The sequence below is a fragment of the Mesoplodon bidens genome (genome assembly GCF_964165515.1).
Source record: "Mesoplodon bidens genome assembly, chromosome: 6".
NCBI classification, from domain to species: Eukaryota; Metazoa; Chordata; class Mammalia; order Artiodactyla; family Ziphiidae; genus Mesoplodon; species Mesoplodon bidens.
Window position 1 is genome coordinate 86,074,374 of NC_138162.1, and position 26,057 is coordinate 86,100,430.

Genomic DNA, 26,057 nt, shown 5'->3' on the forward strand with positions numbered 1-26,057 from the left:
TCATTATATCTTTAGTTTTTAAATAGCTTCTTTTCTGCTGGTCTTAGGTCATCCTCATTGATAGTTACTCTGTAAATAGTTGTAATTTTGGTGTGCCCCTGAGAGGAGGTGATCTTAGAGTCTTCCTATTCCTCTATCTTGGCCATTCCCTGGTTATCCGTTCTTGACAGTTCAGTTTTATTGCTCTCAAAGCACCAGCTTTTGTTTTTTTCTCTTCTTTTTCTGTTTTCTCTTTCATTGATATCTACTTTGATATTCATTATTCCTTCTGCTTACTTTGGGTTTAATTTTGCTCTTTTTCTAAGTTTCTTTAGGTGGTGGCTCAGATGATTGATTTGAACATTTCTTTTCTAGTATAGGCATTTAGTACTAAAATTTTGGAGTTCTTCTCTGTAGCTCTGTCCTCTCTGGAATTTTACCATATGAACTCTAGCTGCCTTGGTTTCCCTGGACTCTCAGGTCTGTCTTTGTAACTCATGGACTTTACTGGTTATTTCTTGGCTTATCCATCCCCCCGCTTTTCCATGACCTTTAAATTGTCTCAAAACAAATGAAGTTGGAGCATTAGGGCTCATCTTGTTTTTTCTTGTCTCAGTAATCAGTGTCCATTGCCTAATGTCCTGTGTCTTGAAAACCATTTTTTAATATATTTTGCATGTGTGTCTTTGTGAGGGGAGGGAGGAATTGTTTCAGACAGGAGAGTAAATCTAGTTCATGGTATTTCATCTTAGATGGAAGGAGAAATTTCTATCAATTGAGTATTTGAGTATTTATTAAGCATGTAATATATCCCAGGCACTGTGCTAGGAACGTGAAGTATCATAGTGAGCAGTCTTTACAAGGGATGAATAAATAGTACCTCCCTCATTAGATTGTTGAGATAGGTACTATTTAATGAATTTTATGAGCTGATGCATAAAAACAAGATCACATTTAGATTTTGGAAGGGTTGCAGAAAATAGGTCAAAAGGAGACAAAACTGGAAGTTGAAAGAATGGTTTGCTAACTGCTGGAGTAATTCACATAAGAATTAGATGTGACTCAGTCTAGGGTAAGGAAGTGAGGTAGTAGAGGACTAACCAGGTGTGACAAATTTGAGAAGTAGAATTAAAGGTAACTGATTATTAAAGGGGTGTCAGGGTTAAAAGAGAGTAGTTAAAATAGACTCCAGCTTGCAGGTTTGTAAAATTCAGCATTTGGTAATAATGCAGTTCAGCGAGATATGACAGAGCAATGCAGAAAAAAAAGTAGAGTGGAGATGTTAACAAGTTCTCTAATGGGCAAAGTAACTTGAAAATGGTTACATGACTTTTATATGAAGATATCTAGAACCAGATCTGGAAAGCACCTGGATATAGTGTCTGGATATTGGAAAGTGTTTGGATTTCTAGATTTGGGAGTGTTTAATAATATTTAGCTAGTTATCGAAGCCATCAAAGTGAGTAAGGTCGCACAGAGAATTTGTAGAGTGGGACATGTGGGGCAGAATGCTGAGGAATGTCCATATTTAAGGAATGGCAGATGAAAAGCCCTCAAAAGAGGTTAAGATGGAGCAAGCAAAATGATGGAAAGGGAACCAGGAGAATGTATTGAAGTAGCGTTGAGGATCATGTTGATGTTGATAACCATGAATTAACAGTATATGCTTTTTTTCATGTAGTACTTGATATTTGGTATTTGGAATCCAACAGTCTGTTGGATTCAGGCAAGACAGTTTTTAACAAGCAGGTGTGACTGAAGATAGTGAGACAGGATTTTAAATATTGAAAGTCACGTTGACAGATAATGGAGAGGGAAGAAATTGAAGACAAGAAGATAGTGACAGAATAATGGAATATAGAGAGTGGTTTATAAACTGGAGATTCAGTAGTCTCAAAGTCTTCAAAAATGAACACTGACTGGTTATTGATAGATTATAGCAAGAATAGAAGGTGGTTAACCTGGATGGTGTTACTCTTAAAGGAGTAGAAGAGAGAGTGGACGAGCATTGTTCCAAATTAAGAAAAATGGTTTGTATCCCTCAACTCTGAGGTAGATAGAGTGTTGGAGAGGTCAGACTTTAATAGAGCTTCATGGAAAGCCGGGTTTCAATTAAGATAAGAAATGAATACTACATTTAGTGAAGACATAGGAAAATGTAGAATGATTTGTTTAGCCAAGTCCAGGGATTTCAGAAATTACAGGGAAGTATTGAAATGAAAGACTTCTATTTTAATAATAGGCTATAGATATACAGTAATAATTTAAACCTTTAGGAGGCTCATTAACTTGGAGTTTAAACTGTGTAAAAGTCTGAATTTACTAAAAACAGAACATTTATGCATCTATATTTAATCACGTCTTGTTTGACTTCAAGAAATGATCTAGACACATCTTCTATTCAACATAGTATTGGAAGTCCTAGCCACAGCAATCAGACAAGAAAAAGAAATAAAAGGTATCCAAATTGGAAGGGAAGAGGTAAAATTGTTATTATATGCAGATGATATGACACTATATATAGAAAAACCTAAAGGCTTCCACACAGAAACTACTAGAACTGATAAACGAATTCAGCAAGGTAGCAGGATACAAGATTAACATACAGAAGTCAGTTGCATTTCTTTACAACAACAATGAAATATCAGAAAGTGAATATAAAAGAAACAATCCCTTTGAAAATTGCAACCCCCAAAATAAAATACTTAAGAATAAACCTGACCAAGGAGGTGAAAGACTTATATGCTGAGAACTATAAAACATTAATAAAGGTAATTGAAGATGATGTGAAGAAATGGAAAGATACCCCATGCTCTTGGATTGTTAAAATGACCATACTATCTGAAGGAGTCTACAGATTTAATGTGATCCTTATCAAATTGCCCATGACATTTTTCACAGAATTAGAACACACAATTCTAAAATTCATATGGAACCATAAAAGACCCAGAATGGCCAAAGCCTTCCTGAAGAAAAAGAACACAACAGGAGGCATAACCCACCCAGACTTCAGGCAATACTACAAAGCTACAGTAATCAAGACAGCATGGTACTGGCACAAAAACAGACATATGGATCAATGGAACAGAATAGAGAGCCCAGAAATAAACCCACATACCTATGGTCAATTAATCTTTGACAAAGGAGGCAAGAATATACAATGGAAAAAAGACAGTCTCTTTGGCAAGTAGTGCTGGGAAAGCTGGACAGCTGCATGTAAATCAGTGAAGTTAGAACACACCTCACCATACACAAAAATAAACTCAAAATGGCTTAAACACTTAAGCATAAGACATGACACCATAAAATTCCCAGAAGAGAACATAGGCAAAACATTCTCTGACATAAATAATACCAATGTTTTCTTAGGTCCATCTCCCAAGGCAATAGAAATTAAAAAAACAATGGAACCTAAGCAAACTTACAAGCTTTTGCACAGCAAAGAAAACCATAATCAAAATGAAAAGACAACCTACAGGATGGGAGAAGATATTTGCAAATGATGTGACTGACAAGGGCTTATTTTCCAAAATATACAAACAGCTCATACAACTCAACAACAACAAAAAACCCAATCCAAAAATGGGCAGAAGACCTAAATAGACATTTCTCCAATGAAGAAATACAGATGGCCAACAGGCACATGAAAAGAAGCTCAACATCGCTAATTATTATTCTTTTTTTAATATATTTTATTTATTTACTTTTGGCTGTGTTGGGTCTTTGTTGCTGCACGCGAGCTTTCTCTAGTTGTGGCGAGCAGGGGGCTATGCTTCGTTGCATTGCGGTGGCTTCTCGTTGCGGAGCATGGGCTCTAGGCGTGCGGGCTTCAGTAGTTGTGGCACACAGGCTCGGTAGTTGTGGCTCATGAGCTCTAGAGTGCAGGCTCAGTAGTTATGGTGCACGGACTTAGTTGCTCTGCGGCATGTGGGATCTTCCCAGACCAGGGCTTGAACCCATGTCCCTGCATTGGCAGGCAGATTCTTAACCACTGCGCCACCAGGGAAGCCCCAACGTCACTAATTATTAGAGAAATGCAAATCAAAACTACAGTGAGGTACCACCTCACAGCAATCAGAATGGCCATCATTAAAAAGTCTACAAATAACAAATAACAAATGTTGGAGAGAGTGTGGAGAAAAGGGAACCCTCCTACACTGTCGGTGGGAATGTAAGTTGGTGCAACCACTGTGGAAAACGGTGTGGAGGTTCCTCAGAAAATGAAAAACAGAACTACCAGATGATCCAGCAATTCCACTCCTGGCCATATATCCGGACAAAACTATAATTCAAAAAGATACATGCATCCCTATGTTCATAGCAGCACTATTCACAATAGCCAAGACATGGAAACAACCTAAGTGTCCATTGACAGATGAATGGATAAAGAAGCTATGGGGGCTTCCCTGGTGGCGCAGTGGTTGAGAGTCCGCCTGCTGATGCGGGGGACATGGGTTCATGCCCCGGTCCGGGAGGATCCCACATGCCGTGGAGCGGCTGGGCCCGTGGGCCGTGGCCGCTGGGCCTGCGCGTCCGGAGCCTGTGCTCCGCGACGGGAGAGGCCACAGCAGTGAGAGGCCCGCGCGCTGCAAAAAAAAAAAAAAAAAGAAGCTATGGTACATATATACAATGGAATACTACTCAGCCATAAAAAAGAATGAAAGAATGCCATTTGCAGCAACATGGATCAACTCGAGATTATCATACTAAGTGAAGTAAGTCAGAAAGAGAAAGACAAATACCAAATGATGTCACTTACATGTGGAATCTAAACTGTGATACAAATGAACCTATCTATGAAACAGAAAAAGAATCACAGGCATAGAGAGCAGACTTGTGGTTGCCAAGGTGGGGGAGGGGGGAGGGATGGAGTGGGAGGTTGGGGTTAGCAGATGTAAGCTTTTATATGTATCAGTAGAATGGATAAACAAGGTCCTACTGTAATGCAGAGAAATCTATATTCAATATCCTGTGATAAACCATAATGTAAAAGAATATGTATTTTAACAAATGTATATATATGTATAACTGAATCACTTTGCTGTACAGCAGTAATTAACAGAACATTGTAATTGAAATATACTTCAAGTTTTAAAAATTTTTATAAAAATGATATAGATATGAATTAGGTGTGAGTGTTTTACAAATAGATTTTTTTTTTTTTTTTTTTTTTTGCGGTACGCGGGCCTCTCACTGCTGTGGCCTCTCCCGTTGCGGAGCACAGGCTCCAGACGCGCAGGCTCAGTGGCCATGGCTCATGGGCCCAGCCGCTCCGCAGCATGTGGGATCCTCCCGGACCGGGGCACGAACCTGTGTCCCCTGCATCGGCAGGCGGACTCTCAACCACTGCACCACCAGGGAAGCCCAAATAGATTGTTTTTAAAAAGCATTCACTAAATGTTTCTAGAGCATTAAATAACAATATCTATTCTTTTCTGTCCAAAAAAGAATTAATTTTTTATTGAAGAAATACATAAAATGGTATTGGGGATGAATGTAAAAGATTGCTGATGATATGACCACCCAAAGATAACTACTGTTAATAATTTGGAATTTTTTTCTATTTTATTATATCTGCACATATATTTAAGTGAAATAAGAACTCTGTTGTATACTTCGGATTGTAATTTCCTCTTTTCCCTTAAAAATGTGCTATAAACATTTTTCCATATTATTTTGAATGCATAATTTTTTCTAAATATTTTAATACATAGTTTTAAAAAAATCCATCTGCCTGTTAAAAATTTAAGTTCTTTTTTATTGTTGTTTTAAATAGCAGTATAATGATGATTGATACCTTTGTTTCTCAATACTTATATGATTTTCTACTCATTTCTTTAGGATAATTCATTTCCTTCAGATGAATTCCTAGAAACATAATTATTCATTTATAGAGTAAACCAATTTTCCCTGAAATAATTTTATCGCAAAGATGTTAACTGCAATATAAAATTTTAAAAAGATGTTTATAATACTTCTATAAGGAAGGTTGTAAAACTTAACCAAGGGCCAGAAAGAAATCTTGAATAATTTTTCAGAGAATATTTTCCTATATCTAATATTATAAAGGTGTCAGTTTCTTATAAATTAATTTATACATTTAATGCACTGTTAATAAAAAATCACAACAGCAGTTCTTTTTAAAACCTTTCAAAATTGTAAAGTTTTTCTGGAAATATAAATTAGGGGCAAGATGTAGCAAAGATTTTTTTAATTGAGATTGGGCATGGGAGAATCATAACATTAGAGGTACTACTAAAGTATATTAAATTTCATTAAATACTACTAAAATATATTACAGAACTAAAAAAATTAAGTTAGTGAAACAGTAGAAAACTCAGCAGCTGACTGTGTGCGTACATGTGTGTGCATCATCATTATTCATATATATTACAGTCAATCCCCATTATTCACGGATTCCATATTTGTGAATATTTCTGCTTGCTAAAACTTATTTGTAACCACAAAATCAATATTCATGGCACTTTTACAGTCATTTGTGGACATGCGCAGAGCTTCAAGAAATTTGGGTCTCCCACGGCCTTTGTTCCCAGCTGAGGTGTTAAGGTGACATGCTGTAAACAGTGTCCTTTTTGTGTGCCATGTTTTTTGCATTTAGGAGCTTTTCCTTGGTGATTTTGCTGTTTAAAATGGCCCCAGAGCATAATGCCATTTATAAGCATAAAAAAGCTAAAGGTGAGTGAATTGTATATTGTATGAATTATCTCAGTAATGCTCTTTAAAAAACTATGGACAAATAACACATAAGTACCACTCATATGGTAGAGAAGAACTTGCTAATTTAAGCACTGAAGAAAGAAGAAAAGTGATAAGGGAAAAATATCAATTGGCTTTGACTGTATAAAAGTATAAGTTTCTGAATATTAATTACCAAAACAAATTTCTGGGAAACATAGCATATGGGGTAATTAGCAACATCTGTAATAAAGGATAAAAATCCTTAAATATTTTAAGACAGTAAGTAAAAGATAATTTGAAAAATTGGTAAAGAACATGAGTAGATGATTCTTTACAGGAACAGTGATAGCTGGTGTATAGCTAATAGAAATGTTCAACCTCATTAGTATTCAAGGGAATGAAAATTAATACAGTGAAATGTTTGCATATTAAATTTGGCAAATCTTAATAATCAGTAATTCTCACTCTGGGTGCAGGGAGATGGATACTCTCATATGTTGTTATTTATATATTGATCCAATTTCTTGTATTTAGTTTGGCAAATAATTGAGGAGTACATGTCATATTGTAATCATCTGAGCCAAGTACTGGCAGTACATCAAAGAATAAATATAGTCCTTACCCTCATGAATCTTTCATTCTAATTGAAACTACAGACAAGACAATGACCTATTAAATGCACTGGATGGGCCAAAAGGTTCATCCAGTTTTTTCCATAAGATGGCTCTAGTAGCACTTAGTTGTCTTTAACTTCATTCGAAACAGTTCATTAGATTGTATGTGACAGCTGTCATATCAGCGTGCATTTAAAAAGAGACTTATCAAAGTTGGTGAATTTTTGTGTAGCCATTTTAATATTGAAGATGGAAGAAAGAAAGCAACATTTTTGGCATATTATGCTTTATTATTTCAAGAAAGGTAAAAATGCAGCTGAAACGCAAAAAAAGATTTGTGCAGTGTATGGAGAAGGTGCTGTGACTGATCGAACAGATCAAAAGTAGTTTGTGAAGTTTCGTGCTGGGGATTTTTCACTGGAGGATGCTCCATGGTCGGGTAGACCAGCTGAAGTTCATAGCGATCAAATGGAAACAATAATTGAGAACAGTCAACGTTATACTACGCAGGAGACAGCCAGCATACTCAAAAAGTCCATATCAAGCGTTGAAAATCATTTGCACCAGCTTGGTTATGTGAATCGCTTTGATGTTTGGGTTCCACATAAGTTAAGCAAAAAAAACCTTCTTGACCATATTTCCGCGTGTGATTTTCTACTGAAACGTAATGAAAACGTTCTGTTTGAAAAACAAATTGTGACAGGCGATGAAAAGTGGATACTATACAACAGTGTGGAACGGAAGAGATCATGGGGCAAGGGAAATGAACCACCACCAACCACACCAGAGACCCGTCTTCACCCAGAGAAGGTGATGTCGTGTACATGGTGGGATTGGAAGGGAGTCCTCTATTATGAGATCCTTCCCGAAAACCAAACAATTAATTCCAACAAGCACTGCTCCCAGTTAGAACAACTGAAAGCAGCACTCGAAGGAAAGCGTCCAGAATTAATCAACAGAAAATGCATAATCTTCCATCAGAATAACACAAAGACCGCATGTTTCTTTGATGACCAGGCAAAAGCTGTTAACGGCTTGCTTGGGAAGTTCTGATTCATCCGCCGTATTCACCAGACATTGCACCTTTGGATTTCCATTTATTTCAGTCTTTACAAAATTCTCCTAATGGAAAAAATTTTAATCCCCTGGAAGACTAGTACTGGTAAGGAAAGGTTTTTCCAGAGGAAGTAGTCTTTTGACACAGCAGTTAATATTTCTTGAAATTAGTCCAGAGGAAGAAATTTACTCAAAGCCATGTACAAAGATAATAAACCAAGTATTATTTATTACAGTGATGAATTGGAAACAGCATAACTTTTTAACAATATAAGGTTGACTTAATGACTTATGGCATAGCTATATATTTTCATATTCACCTGTTAAAATTGTATATGTAGTATCCGCTTAGAGCTTTTAGATTCCTTAACATAGTACCATTAAGGGAGATTACAAGGATGCATACATGCTAAGTATAATGTTACCCTATAGTTAATACATTCAATGGTATGGTGCTAAGAATTCTAGGAGATCCCTGGTGACTCCCATATTTCTCTCCAGTTGAAAAGTGATATGTAAATTCTACAGTCATAGCTTCATTCCCTAGTTGAAGAATTTGGGATTTGCTGCCAATTAAAATATAAATGTATTATTGAGGAGTACCACCTTGAGATTGTCTTTTGAAGGTATAATGGGAGGCTTCTTTGGTCACATGTCACTTGAAAGGGGTTTGGTAACCTACTACTCTTTTCATCATTCCTGAGCATCAGTCCTACCCTTATAAGTACTTGGAAGGGCAAATATGGTTCAACTTAATATGAAATTGTCCATATTCAAGTATATTTGATCCATAAGAAATAGGAATTTCATATGGTGCAAATTGGTTTCTTATGAAGTAAGGGGATATGTGGTAATCTGCTAATGTGTAAATCAGTGAATGTAAATGTTTACATTGTTTTTTTTAATTTATATATTTTTGACTGCGTTGGGTCTTCGTTGCTGTACACGGGCTTTCTTCAGTTGTGGCGAGCGGGGGCTGCTGTTCGTTGTGGTGCGCTGGCTTCTCATTGCAGTGGCTTCTCTTGTTAGAGAGCATGGGCTCTAGGCATGCGGGCTTCAGTAGTTGTGGCACGCAGGCTCAGTAGTTGTGGCTCGCAGGGTCTAGAGTGCAGGCTCAGTCATTATAGAGCACAGGCTTAGTTGCTCCATGGCATGGGGGATCTTCCTGGATCAGGGCTCGAACCCATGTCCCCTGCATTGGCAGGCGGATTCTTAACCACTGCGCCACCAGGGAAGCCCCTAAATGTTTTCATAATAAGGTCTCGTATAATGTATGTTTATAGATTATGTAGAGGTAATTCTCATTTTAAGAGTTTATTGTCCAACTTGTATATTTATTTTTAATTTTTGAATTTTATTTTTTTATACAGCAGGTTCTTATTAGTTATCCATTTTATACATATTAGTGTATATATGTCAGTCCCAATCTCCCAATTCATCACACCACCCCACCACCCCTCCCCGCCACTTTCCCCCCTTGGTGTCCATACGTTTGTTCTCTACATCTGTGTCTCAATTTCTGCACTGCAAACTGGTTCAACTTGTATATTTTTGGCGCTTTTTAACATATTGCAAAATCCTATTTAAAAAATTCATTTTTCTTCAACATGGAACACTTTACCTCAGAGAAAGTCACCCAGGTTTCTAGTAGGTTTCTAGTGGGTGACTTTGAAAGTGGGTGACTTTCATCTCTCATTTTACATGGAAAGCCTGTTCGATTTTATTTTTCTCTTCACACACACAAAATTATTGATTTCTATTATTTGTATATAAAATGATTAATTTTTTAACTGTCTGATTTTGTATGAAACTATTCAAAACAATTTTATTTTTACTTATAGGTCTCAATTTATTAATGATGCATACCAGGAAGTACTGGATCTACTATTGCCAGTAAATCTTGAGGTGATTGTTGAGCGAAATTTATCCTGGGAGTGGTACCAGGAAGTTCCTTGTTTTAATGTAAATGCTCAACTAAAGCCCATGGAGGTAACTTTTGGATGCTTATTGATTCCTGTTTTGTTTGTTAAAAAATATTGCTTGGGGACATAAGTCATTTTGTGTGTAGAAGTTATATATTAATTACCTTGGTCACAAATGAAATAATAGCATACAACCTAGAATGCATTGAATGTTGGTCATTCATTTATTCAACAAATATTTGAGTGCCTACTGAGTGTTAGACCCTGTGCCAGATATTGGAGATGCGGTGGCAGAGAAGTTGTGATATTATCTCTGGCTTCATGGAACTTACCAGTATAACGCAGGGGTTGGTGGTGGTGGTGGTCCAGAGGTGAGATAGACAGTAAAAAAGTACACAGGCACACAATTAAAATAGTTTTAAATTATGGTAAATCTCATGAAGGAAACAAATATTAGACATGGTGCTGTAAGTAGTCAGTTAGATATTTTAATAAAGATGTTAGTGGAGAGGTCTAAGGCTGGAAATAATGATTTGGAAATCATCAGATTATAGATGGTATTTGAAGCTATGGGAATATATGAAGTAACGTAGCAAAGGTCCTAGAAGAATGGAGTGGTTGAAGATGAAAATGGCAAATGGTTAGTAATTTAGACATAACTTTACTTCCCTATTGGTTGATACCGCGTCACAGATCTCCAGTGTAACTATCCATAAGTTCGTATTTTTACCTCTCGACTGGATGGAAGTCAAAACTGTATCACATGTTTTGCTAAAGTGACAGCAACACACACTCTTTCTGGAAGATTTCTGTAAGAAACCTACTTAACAGATTCTCTTCCCTCCCTTCACCCCCCACCCCGTTTCCCTTTCTGTTTCTCCCCATAAAAATTATATTCAAAAAGAGAAAATCATCATTTTAAAAATTTCAGATTTTTAACTTAAAAATGTATTTAAAACTTAAAACATGATGATCTCAACTCAAGATCTTTAAACTCTGTGAATAAGATCATATTGGACTCCTTAAATTATAGATGGGCAATATCTTCTTAAGATAAATAATTGAAGTCTCTTTGTATTGGTAAGACAACAGTTAGAAACTTATAAAACATAAGTAGCAAGTTCTACCTAGCATACTGGGCAAATCTTCTCCCCACTGGGCCCAGTCATTAGGCAGATTTGTATGGGGCGGCTGGGACACCATTTTCCTTCACTCTTCTCCAGGGAAAATCCATGCAGAATGTTCAGATGATGTTGCAGACCTTCTGCAAATGCCCAGCTGCCTTCCAGGACAGATCAAATTGGGTCTTCCCCTGCAGTGATCTGTCTGAATAGTTAGCAGCTGTTGTGGCTCACCCCCAGGTTCACACATTGGAACCCTCTTGGACATCATCCTCTGCATCACAAAGAGGCTAGAATCTGTTACTCTAATGCATCCAGGCTAAGTGCTGCAGTTTGTGATTTTTGACTTGTCGGATGTTCGGTGGTAGCATACACAGCCAGTCCTGAAATGTAGGAGCCACAGACCAGTATTCCTTGAATCCTTACAGTTCTTCCAGCTTCCTGCACTGAGCTGTTGGCAAGAGTGAAGAATAATGATTAATATCAGTTATTTGGGGGATATTCAATATACATGCACTAATTGAAAGACTAGGTTTAGACGTTATAATATTTAATTTCATTTTATTAATTTATATGAATATACTATTTTTGCAATACCTGCTACATAATAATCACAAAATAAGTGTCATGAATAAATGAAAATTTAAAAACAAAACATAAGTAGCAGGAATAAGGTACACATGGAGTTAATCTTAAAACACTAGATTAGTTTCTTTTGAAATGCAGTCAAAGGAAGCCCGATGCAAATAAAACTTAAATTTTGTGGAATTAAAGTTATCCCTTTGAGGTTATTAGACATATCAATTTAAAACTCACAGGTCTTTTTTTTTTAACCTGAATTGCTGTTGTATTAGAGTTCTTCAGAGAAATAGAACCAATAGGATGTGTGTGTGTGTGTGTGCGCGTGTGCGCGCACTCTTGGCCTGGATGCGTTAGACTGACTCCTTGAAGACTCAGTTTTAACCTTTCCCTGACTCTGAAGTTGAGGTCCAGGGGGAGTCGAATATGTGGTCCCCTAAGGTGGGCTGCAACAGCTGCTAACTCTTCGGGTGTCTCTTGATAGGGGAAGACTCAATTTCATTCTAGTGGATCTGCCCCAGAAGGCAGCTGGGCATTTGTAGGTGGTCTGCAGGACCATGTGTGTGTATGTGTATTTTTTTCTTTATATATATATTATATAATATATACATATATTTATATATATATTATATAATATATATATATATATAACATCTAGAATAATATTTGACTAAATCTCTAATACTATGACCTAGTCAGGTTGACATAAAATTAATCATCACAGCTTTCAAGACAGGTATTATGCTAGTGGTTTTAGGCTAAATTTGCAACACATGGAGTTTTGAGTTAGTGTGTTGCATTCTTTAAGTGGACTTAAGCATGATACTTAATCATTTAAGCCTCACCTTCTTATAAAATCAGGATTATACTCTTTACACCTAGGACTTTTGTGAGGTTCAGCTAAAATAATTCATGTAAAATATACTGTAAAATATTTTCAATTGTATAAATTTATTATTTTTGATTATTCTATATTTGTAAATTGAGATGCTTACTAACCAAAAAAATACAAAGGCGCTACATGAATACTTGAAAATGAAAGTTCATTTTAACGGTTTAAAATTAGTAGGTTAATTGCTACATTCATAACAAAAAACGTTCATCATTCATAGCTTCATTGATGCTGACATTTAATTTAGTTCTGTATTTCACAAGGTACTGAAGATCACATGGTCATTTCAAAAATGGAATGTTCAGTTAGTAGAATTATCTAATATGTTAAAAGTTGGGTTTGTAGAGGATTGAAATGAAAATTGTTTCTCTTATATGAAAAATTTTGACTGCATGAAATAGTAATGTTAAAATGAGCAAATCTTATTTTTTAACAGTTCATTCTTAGTCAAGAAGATATAGCAACTATTTTTAAAACATTACACGGCAACATATGGTATGAAGAAGGTGATAGTGCCTCATGTGGAGTAATGAAAGATCAGTCTAGCGTTACTAGTGGTGCTACTAATGCTTCACACCATTCAGGAGGTATGTGCTTAACCTTAAATTAGTCCCCCTCCTCTTTTCTTCTTTCCTTCTATCCTTCCTTCCATTCTTCCTAGTTCTAAGTTTGGGTAAAATAAGATTTATTAATCTTTTTTCTTTAGCTTATCTCATTCAGGTATTTCTGATTTGTCTGTTGTTAGTCATTCTGTTGATTTTTTTCTTTGAATCAAAATTTCAGGTCTTGTTGTGACAAAATTCCTTAGTATGTATTTATTCTTGTTATCCCAACTTCCCTATAAGTCCTTATTTTCAATTTTTCTCTTCATCCCCTCCTTCTCCCTTATTCCTAGTGCAGCATATGTTCCAGATGGAATATTTTATATTAATATTAGTATCAAAATATTAGAGATGTCAAGAGAGGATGATCATTAGTAAATGATGGATTTCAACAAATAATTAGAAGGTGGATGGAATAGAGCAGAGGGAATTGTAACTCAGAGGAAGTCTGCATCCAATGTTGGATTTAATTTATTATGTAGAATCCTAACTAGGTGCTAAGTTCAGCACCAGCACATATAGAGAATTGGGTTAATTAGAACTGCTGAGATGATTTTGCTTCACTAGAATAAAGTTCTCTTCATTCTGGCATTTTGGGGAACCCCAAATCTGCCTACCTCAAAGTGAAATCTGCTAGTTCACAAGACCCACTCTTGCAAAGCACTAATATATTGCACAGCTTTTCCAGTCAGGGAGAATCCCAGCAAAGAAATAACCTACATTTGTAACGTTACCGGAATCCTCATTCTTACTAGCTAGAATAACCAGCCTAGTCCTTTATTGTTAAATATTAATGGTCAGATATAAAGAAAATCACAAGAACCTAAGCCTGAAAGCAACCAAGATAAAGAGATAGTGTTTCCTGAATGAAACAGAAATAGTTAAGGAAACAAAAGAGAATGTGAACAAACAGAAAACAAACTCTAATTCATAATCAGAGGATTTTGAGAATATAAGAACCGGATCCTACCTTCACTATCTTCTGCCTTTCCAAGATAAGAAAGAGTTCTTGGAAACCAAAAATATGATTGCCGAAATTTTGAAACAAAACAAATGCACAAAGCATGGGGTTAGCATGTAAGCACTGAGTTGGACTGTATGGTTAATGTAATCTCCTATGACATAGAGGAAAAATAAGCACAGAGATGGAAAGTGATATAAAACTTAAGAGTGATAGAGCTTTAGTTCAAAAGGTCCAATTTCCAGAATAATAAGTATTTTAGGAGAAAGAACTGAGGAAATGGAAGAGAAGAATCTTTCAAAGAAATAATAGAAGAAAACTCTCCAGAACTAAGTAAATATTGAAACAAAATCTTGGATGTAAAGAATCTACCAAGTTTCAAGCTGATTGAAGAGTCCCCATGCAAACACATGTTCATGAAATGTCAGAACAACAAAAGTAATATTTTTAGTTGAAGAAAAACCAGGCTGCCTATTAGGGCTTGGGGAAAAAGTGACTGGAATCAGATTTATCATGAATGAAACTGGATGGGATGGGATGGATGGAGGATGAAAGACAATGGAGTAAAATAGCCAAATTTCTAAGGAAAGTTATTTTGAAGTTAGGATTCTATATATGGCCAAACCATCATCTAAATGTGAAAACAATAATTTTCAGATTTCCAGTGACTCAGAGTTTAGTTTCTTTATACCCATTCCTAAAGAAATTATAGGGATACCTCATTTTATTGTGCTTCATTTTTTATTGTGCTTTTCAGATACTACATTTTTTACAAATTGAAAGTGTGTAGCAACTCTGAGTCAAGAAGGTCTATCAGGTTCTCATTAGTTGTCTATTTTATACGTATTAGTGTATATATGTCAATCCCAGTCTCCCAATTCATCCCACCCGCTCCTTCCCCCCTTGGTGTTCATACATTTGTTCTCTACATCTGGGTCTCTATTTCTGCCTTGCAAACTGGTTCATCTGTACCATTTTCCTAGTTTCCAGATATATGTTTTAGTATACAATATTTGTTTTTCTCTTTCTGACTTATTTCACTCTGTATGACAGTCTCTTGGTCCATCCACGTCTCTATAAATGACCCAATTCCATTCCTTTTTATGGCTGAGTAGTATTCCATTGTATATATGTACCACATCTTCTTTATCCATTCATCTGTCGATGGACATTTAGGTTGCTTCCATGACCTGGCTATTGTAAATAGTGCTACAGTTAACCTTGGGGTGCATGTATATGAAGAGTTGCTCAACTTCACTAATTATTAGAGAAATACAAATCAAAACTGCAGTGAGGTATTACCTCACACCAGTTAGAATAGGCATCATCAAAAAAATCTACAAACAATAAATGCTGGAGAGAGTGTGGAGAAAAGGGAACCCACCTGCACTGTTGGTGGGAACGTAAATTGGTACAGCCACTATGGGGAACAGTATGGAGGTTCCTCAAAAAACTAAAAATAGAATTACCATATGACCCAGCAATCCCACTACTGGGCATATACCCAGAGAAAACCATAATTCAAAAAGACACGTACAATTTTGTTTTTGTTTTTGTTTTTTTTAATAAAGTTAAAGGGATCAATTCACAAAGAAAATAAAAGAAATCTAAATGTGTATGTGCTAATAACAGAGCTTCAAAATATATGCAGCAAAAGTGACAACTAAAGGAGGATATACACATATACAGAATCATAGTTGGATAGTTAGCACACCACTCTTAGTTGATAGAATATAGACTAAAAAATCAGAAAGAATATAGAATATTTGAATACTATTACAAAACTTGACCTAATTGACATTAACATTCAACAATTGTAGAATATACTTTTTTTAAAGGACTCCTGGAATATTCACAAAGATAGACCATTGGGGGGAGGGAGGGGCTAAAGTTTTCTGACCACATGGAATTAAGTTAGAAATCAATAGCAATTGGATGTCAAAAAAGCTTGAAATACTTGGATATTAAACAATTTCTAAATAAGTGGTTAAAAAAGAAAAACAAGGGAAATCAAAATTATTTAAACTGAAAAATAATGAACATAAAATGTCAAAATTTGTGGGATGCAACTAAAGCAGTGCTGAAAATTTTGTAGCTATAACGGACTATACTGGAGTTAAAAATCAAAGATAAAATCTTCTACCTCAAGAAACTAGAAGAGCAGATCAAACCCAAAATAAATAAAAGGAGGAGAGTAATATAGACAACAGTAGAAATCAGTGAAAGAGAAACAGATAAGCAGGAGAGAAAATCACCAAAGTCCAAAATTGTTTTCATTGGAAAGACTAATGAAATTGATAAATCCTTAGCAAGACTGATAGAAAACAAATTATCAATATCAGAATTAATTAGATTGCAGCAGTTCACTACCAGGACAATAAGGGCATATTATGAATAATTTTGTGATAATAAATTCTAGAGCTTATATGAAGTGTAAAAATTTTTTGGAAAAAAGAATTACCAAAACTGACATAGGATGAAATAGAAAATCTGAGTAGCTCTGTATCTATTAAAGAATTGAATTTCAGTGGTGAATTTTATTAAATATTTAAATAAGAAATAATACCAGTGTTAAACTCTTTGGAAAATAGAGGAGGGGGGAACACTTCCTTAGACATTTTATAAAGCAAGCATTACGCTGGTACCAAAAACTAAAAAACAAAACAGAAAAAGCCACTTCAAGAAAAGAATATTGCACACCAGTATCCCTCATGAACACAGGCATAAGAATTCTTAACAACATATTAGTATACTGAATCCAGCAATAAGGATATAGGATATTTCATCTTGGCCAACTGAGAATTATCCCAAAATGAAAAGGTGGTTTAACACTCAAAAATCAATTAAGGTAAAATAAAAATAAACGATAAAAAAAAATCAATTAAGGTAACTCACCAAATTAATAGAGAAAGGAGAAAAAGTTATATCACCTCAATAGATGCAGGAAAAACATTTGATAAAATTCAGCACCTATTTGTGATAAAAACTAGAAATGTCTAAAAAGGCATACTTAATGATGAAGTAGAAAGTTTTCCACCTAAAAAAGGAACAAGGCAAGAATGTCCACATTCACCATTCCTGTTCAGCTGGTAGTCATTGACAGAGCAATATAGCCAAAGGAAGAATTTTTTTTTTTTTAATATCTTCTCAGCCACACCACATGGCATGTGGAATCTTAGTTCCCCACAGGGATCAAACCCACGCCCCTTGCAGTGGAAGCGCAGAGTCTTAACCACTGGACTGCCAGGGAAGTCCCCAAGAGAAGGATTAATAGGTCTACAGAGTAGAAAGAATTAAAAATGCCTTTTTTCTCAACATGATTGACTACACAGAAAACCCTAAGAAGTCTTCAACAAATTCCTAGAATTAAATCAATTTAGCATTTTTAACAAGATACAGGGTTAATATATAACAATTGAGAAATAGGACTTTAAAAACTATTTGCAATAGCATCCGAAAACATACTTAGGAAGAAATTTAACAAAATTATGCAAGACTGCTACACTGAAAGATACCAAATACTCATGAGAAAAACTAAATGACCTATATATATGAAAATGTATGCCATGTTTGTGCATTGAAAAATCTCAGTATTGTTAAAATATCCATATTGTTTAAATGTCAGTTCTCACCATATTGATTTATATATTCAACATAATCCCAGTCAAACTTTAATAGAAATTTAAAAATTACTTTAAAAGCTCATATGGCAATGCTAAGAATCAAGAATAGCCGTGTGTGTGTGTATGAAAGAAGAGCAAAGATTTACACTATCTAATTTCACAATTTACAATAAATCTTCAATAATTAAGTTAGTATGTTATTGGCATAACATAGACAAATAGATTTGTAAAACAGAACAGAATGTCCAGAAGACATACAAGTAAACTGATACTCAACAAAGACTGGTCAATAGGGAAAAGATAAACTTTTAAACAAATGGTGCTGTCATAACTAGGTAAATGTAGGAAAAATTGAACTTGTCCCTTCACACCATACACAAATTAATTTGAGATGGATGAAAGGCATATATTTGAAAGCTAAAACTTTTAAACTTCTAGAAGAAGGAACATGAAAGAATATCTTCATGGGATAGCCAAAGATTTCTTGGATAGATAAAAAAGCACTAACCATAAAAGAAAAACTTTATAAAGTAGACCTCGTCAAAATGTTAAACTTCTGCTCATCAAAAGATAGTGTCAGGGACTTCCCTGGTGGCACAGTGGTTACGAATCCGCTTGCCAATGTCAGCGACATGGGTTCAAGCTCTGGTCTGGGAAGATTCCACATGCTGCAGAGCAACCAAGCCCATGCACCACAACTACTGAGCCTGCACTCTAGAGCCCGCGAACCACAACTACTGAGCCCACGCACCACAACTAATGAAGGCCATGCCCCTAGAGCCTGCGATCCGCAACAAGAGAAGCCACCACAATGAGAAGCCCGTGCACCGCAGCGAAGAGGAGCTCCTGCTCACCACAGCTAGAGAAAGCCCGCTGCAGCAAGGAAGACCCAACGCAGCCAAAAAAATATTAATTAATTTTTAAAAAGGGGGAAAAAACTGATAGTATCAAGATCGTGAAAGATTGGGCTTCAGACTAGATGAAATATTCAAGATGCCTTTATCTGACCTTGTTCTTATATCTAGAATACAGAACTCCTTGAAATTAGTAACTTTTAAAAAAACAAATGACCAAAAGATTTGGATACTTTAGAAAGGAAGATAGGTTAAATGAACAGTAAGCACATGATAAGGTGCTAACATAGTTATTTATCAGGAAGACTTCCTTTTACCAGACTAAAGTTTAAAAGACTGACAACACCAAATGTTGATGAGAATGTGAAACAGCTGAAACTCTCACATGTGGCTCTTAGGAAAGTGAAATAGTATAACTACTTTTGACAAAGTTAGGCAGTTAATGTATACCTATCCTATAACAATTATAAGCCTAAGTATTTACCCCCACTGCACCCCAAAATAAGTGCATATATACACAAAATTACTTATTTAGGAATATTTACAACAGATTTATTCATAATAGCTTAAATCCGGAAATAACCCATATGTTCATCAGCACTAGGATGGATAAACTTTATTTTCATGCAGTGCATTTTCGGAGTACATAAAGAATGAGCTACTGACACATACAGTAACATGGGTGAATCTCAGAAATATTAACTGAAAGAAACTAAACATGAAAGAGTATGATATATCTTACTGCATTTATACAGAATTTAAGAACCAACAAAACTAATCTAAGGTGATTGAAATTAGAATGGTAGGGAGGTTGTGATAGACTGGGAAAGGGGTGTAAGGGAACTTTGTGGAGTGATGTGAATGTTCAGTATCTTAATTGGAGTGTTGGTGACATGGAGGTATATATTTATCAAATCTCATTAAATGTTTCAGATAAGATCTATACATTTCACGGATGTAAATTTTACCTAAATTAAAAAATAAGTTACCTGGAATGGTGGTCCTTGTCTCTGGAGTCTAGTAGAATGAGAATTAGGAATTGCTATGTTTTTATTATATGTCCATTTAATATGTACCATGTATATTATAATACCTTGTCCCAAAATATAAAACGTAGAAAAGATTGAATTTTGGATCCTTTTGTTTAGTGGAACAATTTTTTAAATGTCATCTAAAGTATCTTGTTTGATTTTAGATTTTGAAGTAAAATTTAAATACCAAACACATATAGCACGTACTCTAGTATGCATTTTACACATGCTGTTTTGCTTAATCTCCAAAACAAACCCAGTGGTTAGTTCTTTTATTCTTGTTTTACAAAAATTAAACCAAGAGTTTATTAAAAGTAAACCAAGAGTTTAATTAATACTCTCAGGTTATTATGTAAAGAATCCTAAGCCAGGAGTTAGTGAGTTCAACATCAGAATTTTAAAATTTTTTGGAAAAACATTATACTATACCCATTTATTTAATAATTATGTTAAATCTAGTTTAGGTCTGTTTTAATGAGTTCTACCATTCCTGACTTTCTTCTTTTGTCCAATAAATTTAATTTTTCCAAGGAACAACTGTAGTGACAGCTGCTGTGGTAGAAGTACATTCACATGCTTCCCAAGTTAAGACAACACTAAATATGAGTTTCAGAACTGACTATCTCACCATGGTACTGTATAGTCCAGGTCCTAAACAGGTAAGCTGAAGAAGAAAGAATATATATTCTCTTGTTTCCTATATTTTGGAATATCTGTTCCTCTGAGAAAAATTGTTGATCTTTTCACTTTAATAATAAAATAATTTTAACTATTTGCCTTTTAAAATGAGTTGTCTTTCCTATAGCCAGTGATATGAAAAATAAAATTTTAAAGTTAATATTTTTCATGCCTTTCATTATGAGCTCTTTGGAGATAGAGAATATGGTATTTCATGTCTTAAAATATGTTTTAAATTTATGTTTTTGTGTAAAATTTTTATTGATTTCCTCTTCCACAGACTTCCTTTACAGATATTCGTGATCCTTCTCTGAAACTTGCTGAATTTAAGTTGGAGAATATTATAAGTACTTTAAAAATGCATACAGATGACTCAACATTTTCTTCCTTCTCATTAAAAAACTGTATTTTAGATGACAAAAGGCCTCATGTCAAGAAGGCAACTCCTAGGTAATAGTGTTCTAAGTTTTTACTTGAGAAATGGTTGGTATATTTTACAGAACTTACTCCCAAAGTTGCATGTTCATTTCCTGGGTATTTACTAAAATCTTCAGAGCTTCAATGCAGTTGAATCCATAGTTTTAAGCCAACATTTGAAATGCCCTGGTTATGTGCTGTTCTTGCTGAATGGTTGATTGATGAGTTATATAGAAATAATCAGGGACCTAATGAAACTTCAAAGCTTTTGCACAGCAAAGGAAACCATAAACAAGACCAAAAGACAACCCTCAGAATAGGAGAAAATATTTGCAAATGAAGCAACTGACAAAGGATTAATCTCCAAAATTTATAAACAGCTCATGCAGCTCAATAGCAAAAAAACAAACAACCCAATCCAAAAATGGGCAGAAGACTTAAATAGGCATTTCTCCAAAGAAGATATACAGACTGCCAACAAACACATGAAAGAATGCTCAACATCATTAATCATTAGAGAAATGCAAATCAAAACTACAATGAGATATCATCTCACACCACTCAGAATGGCCATCATCAAGAAATCTAGAAACAATAAATGCTGGAGAGGGTGTGGAGAAAAGGGAACACTCTTGCACTGCTGGTGGGAATGTGAATTGGTACAGCCACTATGGAGAACAGTATGGAGGTTCCTTAAAAAACTACAAATAGAACTACCATATGACCCAGCAATCCCACTACTAGGCATATACCCTGAGAAAACCATAATTCAAAAAGAGACATGTACCAAAATGTTCATTGCAGCTCTATTCACAATAGCCCGGAGCTGGAAACAACCTAAGTGTCCGTCATCGGATGAATGGATAAAGAAGATGTGGCACATATATACAATGGAATATTACTCAGCCATAAAAAGAAACGAAACTGAGCTCTTTGTAATGAGGTGGATAGACCTAGAGTCTGTCATACAGAGTGAAGTAAGTCAGAAAGAGAAAGACAAATACCGTATGCTAACATATATACGGAATTAAAAAAAAAAAAAAGTCATGAAGAACCTAGGGGTAAAACGGGAATAAAGACACAGACCTACTTGAGAATGGACTTGAGGATATGGGGAGGGGGAAGGGTAAGCTGTGACAAAGCGAAAGAGAGGCATGGACATATATACACTACCAAACGTAAGGTAGATAGATAGTGGGAAGCAGCCGCAGAGCACAGGGAGATCAGCTCGGTGCTTTGTGACCGCCTGGAGGGGTGGGATAGGGAGGGTGGGAGGGAGGGAGATGCATGAGGGAAGGGATGTGGGAACATGTATATGTATGACTGATTCACTTTGTTATAAAGCAGAAACTAATTAAAAAATATATATATATAAAAAAATATAAACATTAAGAGTTGACCTACAAAAAAAAAAAGAAAGAAATAATCAGTGTTATTAAATCGGTTTTTAAATTAATCTGTATTATCTAAATTATTAATCAATGCAAATTGTAATGGGAAATATATGAAAAATTGAGAAAAAAATATGCTGAGATTCAAAATTCTGATAATTTCTTAAGGATATACTTCCTAATTTATGAAACAGTTGAGCCCCCAAAGTCTGTAAGTTTATTATTTGGAGTACTTTGTGATCTTACTAAGAGAAATGACTTCAGAATGCTGGTTTGCTGTCAGTGAAAGGGATAAGAGGTCTTTGAGTTTTACTGGTGTGTTTGATTATTTGTAAGATACTCATAGGAATTGTTATTGTTGTGTTTTTCAGAATGATAGGACTAACAGTTGGGTTTGACAAAAAGGACATGATGGATATAAGGTATAGGAGAGTCAGAGACGGTTGGGTGGCTGATTTAGTCCTTCAAGAAATGTATATTTGTGCAAGTGTGGAATTTCTGCTGACAGTTGCAAATGTCTTTCTTGAGGCCTACACTACAGGCACTGCTGTAGAAACCAGTGTTCAAACATGGCCTGCTAAAGAAGAAGGTTAGTTATTGGCTAAAACATTTAATATCTGTATTATTGAAGTGCTATAATAGCACTTACCTTGATTAGCCTTCTAGATGATGAGGTTAAGTGGATTAATAAGTTAAAAATCTTTATTTTTCAGAGGTAAAAGGAAAACTTAAATGTGTTTTCTGATAAGATGTACAGTTTGCATATTTTTCAAGGTGTAAATATGTATTGGGTTCAAAAATTATGAGACCTATATTAAAATAAGTAACTGTACTTCTTTGAAGACAGTAATTTGAAAGAATTCGTTGGAAGAAAACAGAGAGAGAATAATGAAACAGCCACTCCTTTTCATAATTAAAGATAGTATTTTAACTTAAAGTCCTCTTTTATTCTTGTTATATTCAATATTTATAATTTTCTATTATCTTTTACATATTTCATTCATTGTGGTATAGTAGAAAGAGTGTCAAGCTGAGAGTTAGAAACTAGATTTATTTCCAGCTCTGCCATTAAATAGTGGAGATTTTTCCCTACATTTTGAAATATTCTTATGGCTATACCTTCTTTAAATCTTATACCAGGAGAGTTGCAGTAAATTCCTTTGGGACCTAAGATTCTTTTATTTTACTTTTTACTTAGAATGAAAGTAACATTTTCCTATAAATAATAATTTTTCATAAGTAATGTATATAAGAAAGATTTATACCTATTTTAAAACATTGTTTTTATTTCTATTTTAGTACTTGTACAGCAATCAGAGAAGTGGGAAATTAATATTATTATTAAAAATCCTGAAATTGTGTTTGTGGCTGATATGACAAGAAATGATGCTCCTGCCTTAGTCCTTACAACACAGTGTGAGATTTGTTGGCAAGGTGACTTTGAAAATAATACAATGACTGCTGCCATTAAAGATCTCCAAGTGAGAGCATGCCCATTTCTTCCAGTCAAGAGAAAAGGAAAAATCACTACTGTGAGTTTACTATTTACTTATCAGCTTAATTGTAAACTATTTTGTATTTAGTGTATGTCATTTAAGAAAGTGCCTACATAGTTTCCAACCTTACTCTGTAAAATACCTTTCTTTCTGCTTGTAGAGCCTAATGTAGATTATTATTACACCAGCTTTGAAACTCTTTTTCATTTTTCCAGTTGTTCCTTATTGTTTTATGTGTTTGTGGAGATAGTCTCACTAAGAAGTTGCTTGCATCTAGACACTTCTCAATGAAGACTTTACTCTGACTTTCTAACCATATCAATTCCACACTGCTTTTAGGCCTTTAAGACTTTCTACCAGTTGTTTCTGGTGCTGTTTCAGTTTTATGATTTTTAATTTTTTTCTCCCATCTAGACATTTTTGCTCAGACACGTTTTTTGCTTTTCTCCATATGGCTTATTTGTACCATCAGCCATTTGTTTTGACATACTTCACATTTGTATTTTATTCTCTAATATCCTCTTGGCCTTCCTCCTCTTCATAACTGAGTAAAATTCATTTCTTCAAAGACGTCTTTTCAAGTTAACTATCTGACCCCTAGTACTCATATAAAATGCTTATAAAAATATTTAGGCTCCTACAGGAGTAATAGAAGTATAAATATTCTAAGTATTCACAACATAGAAATATAAGATGTAATTTTGTTAAAAGTAAATACCTATGTATTGGTTAGGATATAAGAGAGACTGTTTCCCTAGTTTCCAAGGCTGATGGCTCACCTCTAAGCAAAGAGAAGAAATAAAAAATGGAGGGCATACTGATTCTCTTTTAGGTTATACGTAGATATTTTACATGTATTTTTTCTATTCACAGTCTTTTGGCTTGAATGTAGCTGTATGACCACCCTTACCTTCAAAAAAGCTTGGAGAATGTGGCCTCTTTTCTGAGCTTTGTTATGGTCAGATGAAACTTCTGTTACTGTGGAAGAAAAGGAGAACAGATAACAAGTGGCAACTAGAGGGTCTTCTTACAGTCCACTCAAACGTTTCTTCCTTTGTTTATACAGATAATCCATACTTGTCTTTTCTCACCCATAGAACATATTCACTTCTTCCTCAAGGGATAAAATCTCAGCTCAGAGTTCAAGATCTTTAGGTGACAGTTTTCCCTGTTGAGTCTGCGTGTGACTTCTTTTGATCTGGCAGTATATTAAGTACTAGACAAATAAGTTACCACTTTTCAACAGGCACACACTTCACCACTATCTACACAACCACTAGTATAACAGTGGTGTAAGGACAGGATAATTGCAATTTAAAAACGCATTCAGAAAAAGAAAGAATGGGAAACACTTGGCGGTCATTGATTCATAACAATTATCATATCCTGCTGAGTGGAATTGTGAAAACTTTAAGCTCCAGCAGTGGAGTAAATTCCTTGGATAGCCCGCGTTGGAGTCTTTGATTTTTTTTCTCTTGAAAGAACATTGTCCTCATTTTCTCACATGGCTCTGGCTTTCCCCTCTGAGAGTTTTTTTTGTTTTTTTTTTTTAATCATTATCCACTGTAAACACATCTGAAGTGGCTGTTTTCTTTTTTGGGAACTGCACTGTTTTCACAGCTTACTTCCTGTTGAGTTTATTACTTGGAGATTGTTTTAGCAGTTTTAATAATAACAAGCTTTTGTATGCCAGATATTGGTCTCTTTGGCAGTCCTTAGTTAAACGTTTAGTTTGCCATCTCGGTGGTTCCATTTGTAAGTAACCTTAATATCCAAAGCTACTATTTATTTACAGGGTGGTTTTTTTGGCTATAGAACTCTTGTTTTATTTACTAATCTGTCATCTGCCTATCCTCCCTTCATCCTGACTTATAAAGGCTACTTTAACAGTAGGTTTGGGGGAGGGGGATAGCCACATCTGTTATCTTTTTTTTTTTGGCTCCCGTGTCTGATCTTAGCAAAAATTGCCAGAGAAAGAATAGCAGCCACGGTCTTATTTCTTGCTGAGTTTCCTCTTTAGAGCTTGGCTCTCCTCAGTGTTTTCCCTTCTCTTACAGGCCTTCGCAAACAATAGAAAGAAGGAGCTAATACACATCAAGATTCTAGCCAGACCTGTCTAGCTAAAATTTTAGGCATTTTTGT

The 26,057-nt window shown here is 35.1% G+C and overlaps 1 protein-coding gene across 3 annotated transcripts in view; it reads left to right on the forward strand.

The window, feature by feature from the left end:
* The window catches only part of VPS13A (vacuolar protein sorting 13 homolog A), a 252,868-nt gene that overhangs the window by 136,263 nt on the left and 90,548 nt on the right, over positions 1-26,057 (forward strand). For all 3 annotated transcript variants that reach the window (XM_081236830.1, XM_081236828.1, XM_081236829.1), the window contains 6 exons: positions 10,190-10,337; positions 13,299-13,449; positions 20,465-20,592; positions 20,892-21,061; positions 22,791-23,008; positions 23,719-23,951. In XM_081236830.1, coding sequence (XP_081092956.1) covers positions 10,190-10,337; positions 13,299-13,449; positions 20,465-20,592; positions 20,892-21,061; positions 22,791-23,008; positions 23,719-23,951 — 1,048 coding nt within the window. The remainder of the gene's footprint in view (positions 1-10,189; positions 10,338-13,298; positions 13,450-20,464; positions 20,593-20,891; positions 21,062-22,790; positions 23,009-23,718; positions 23,952-26,057) is intronic.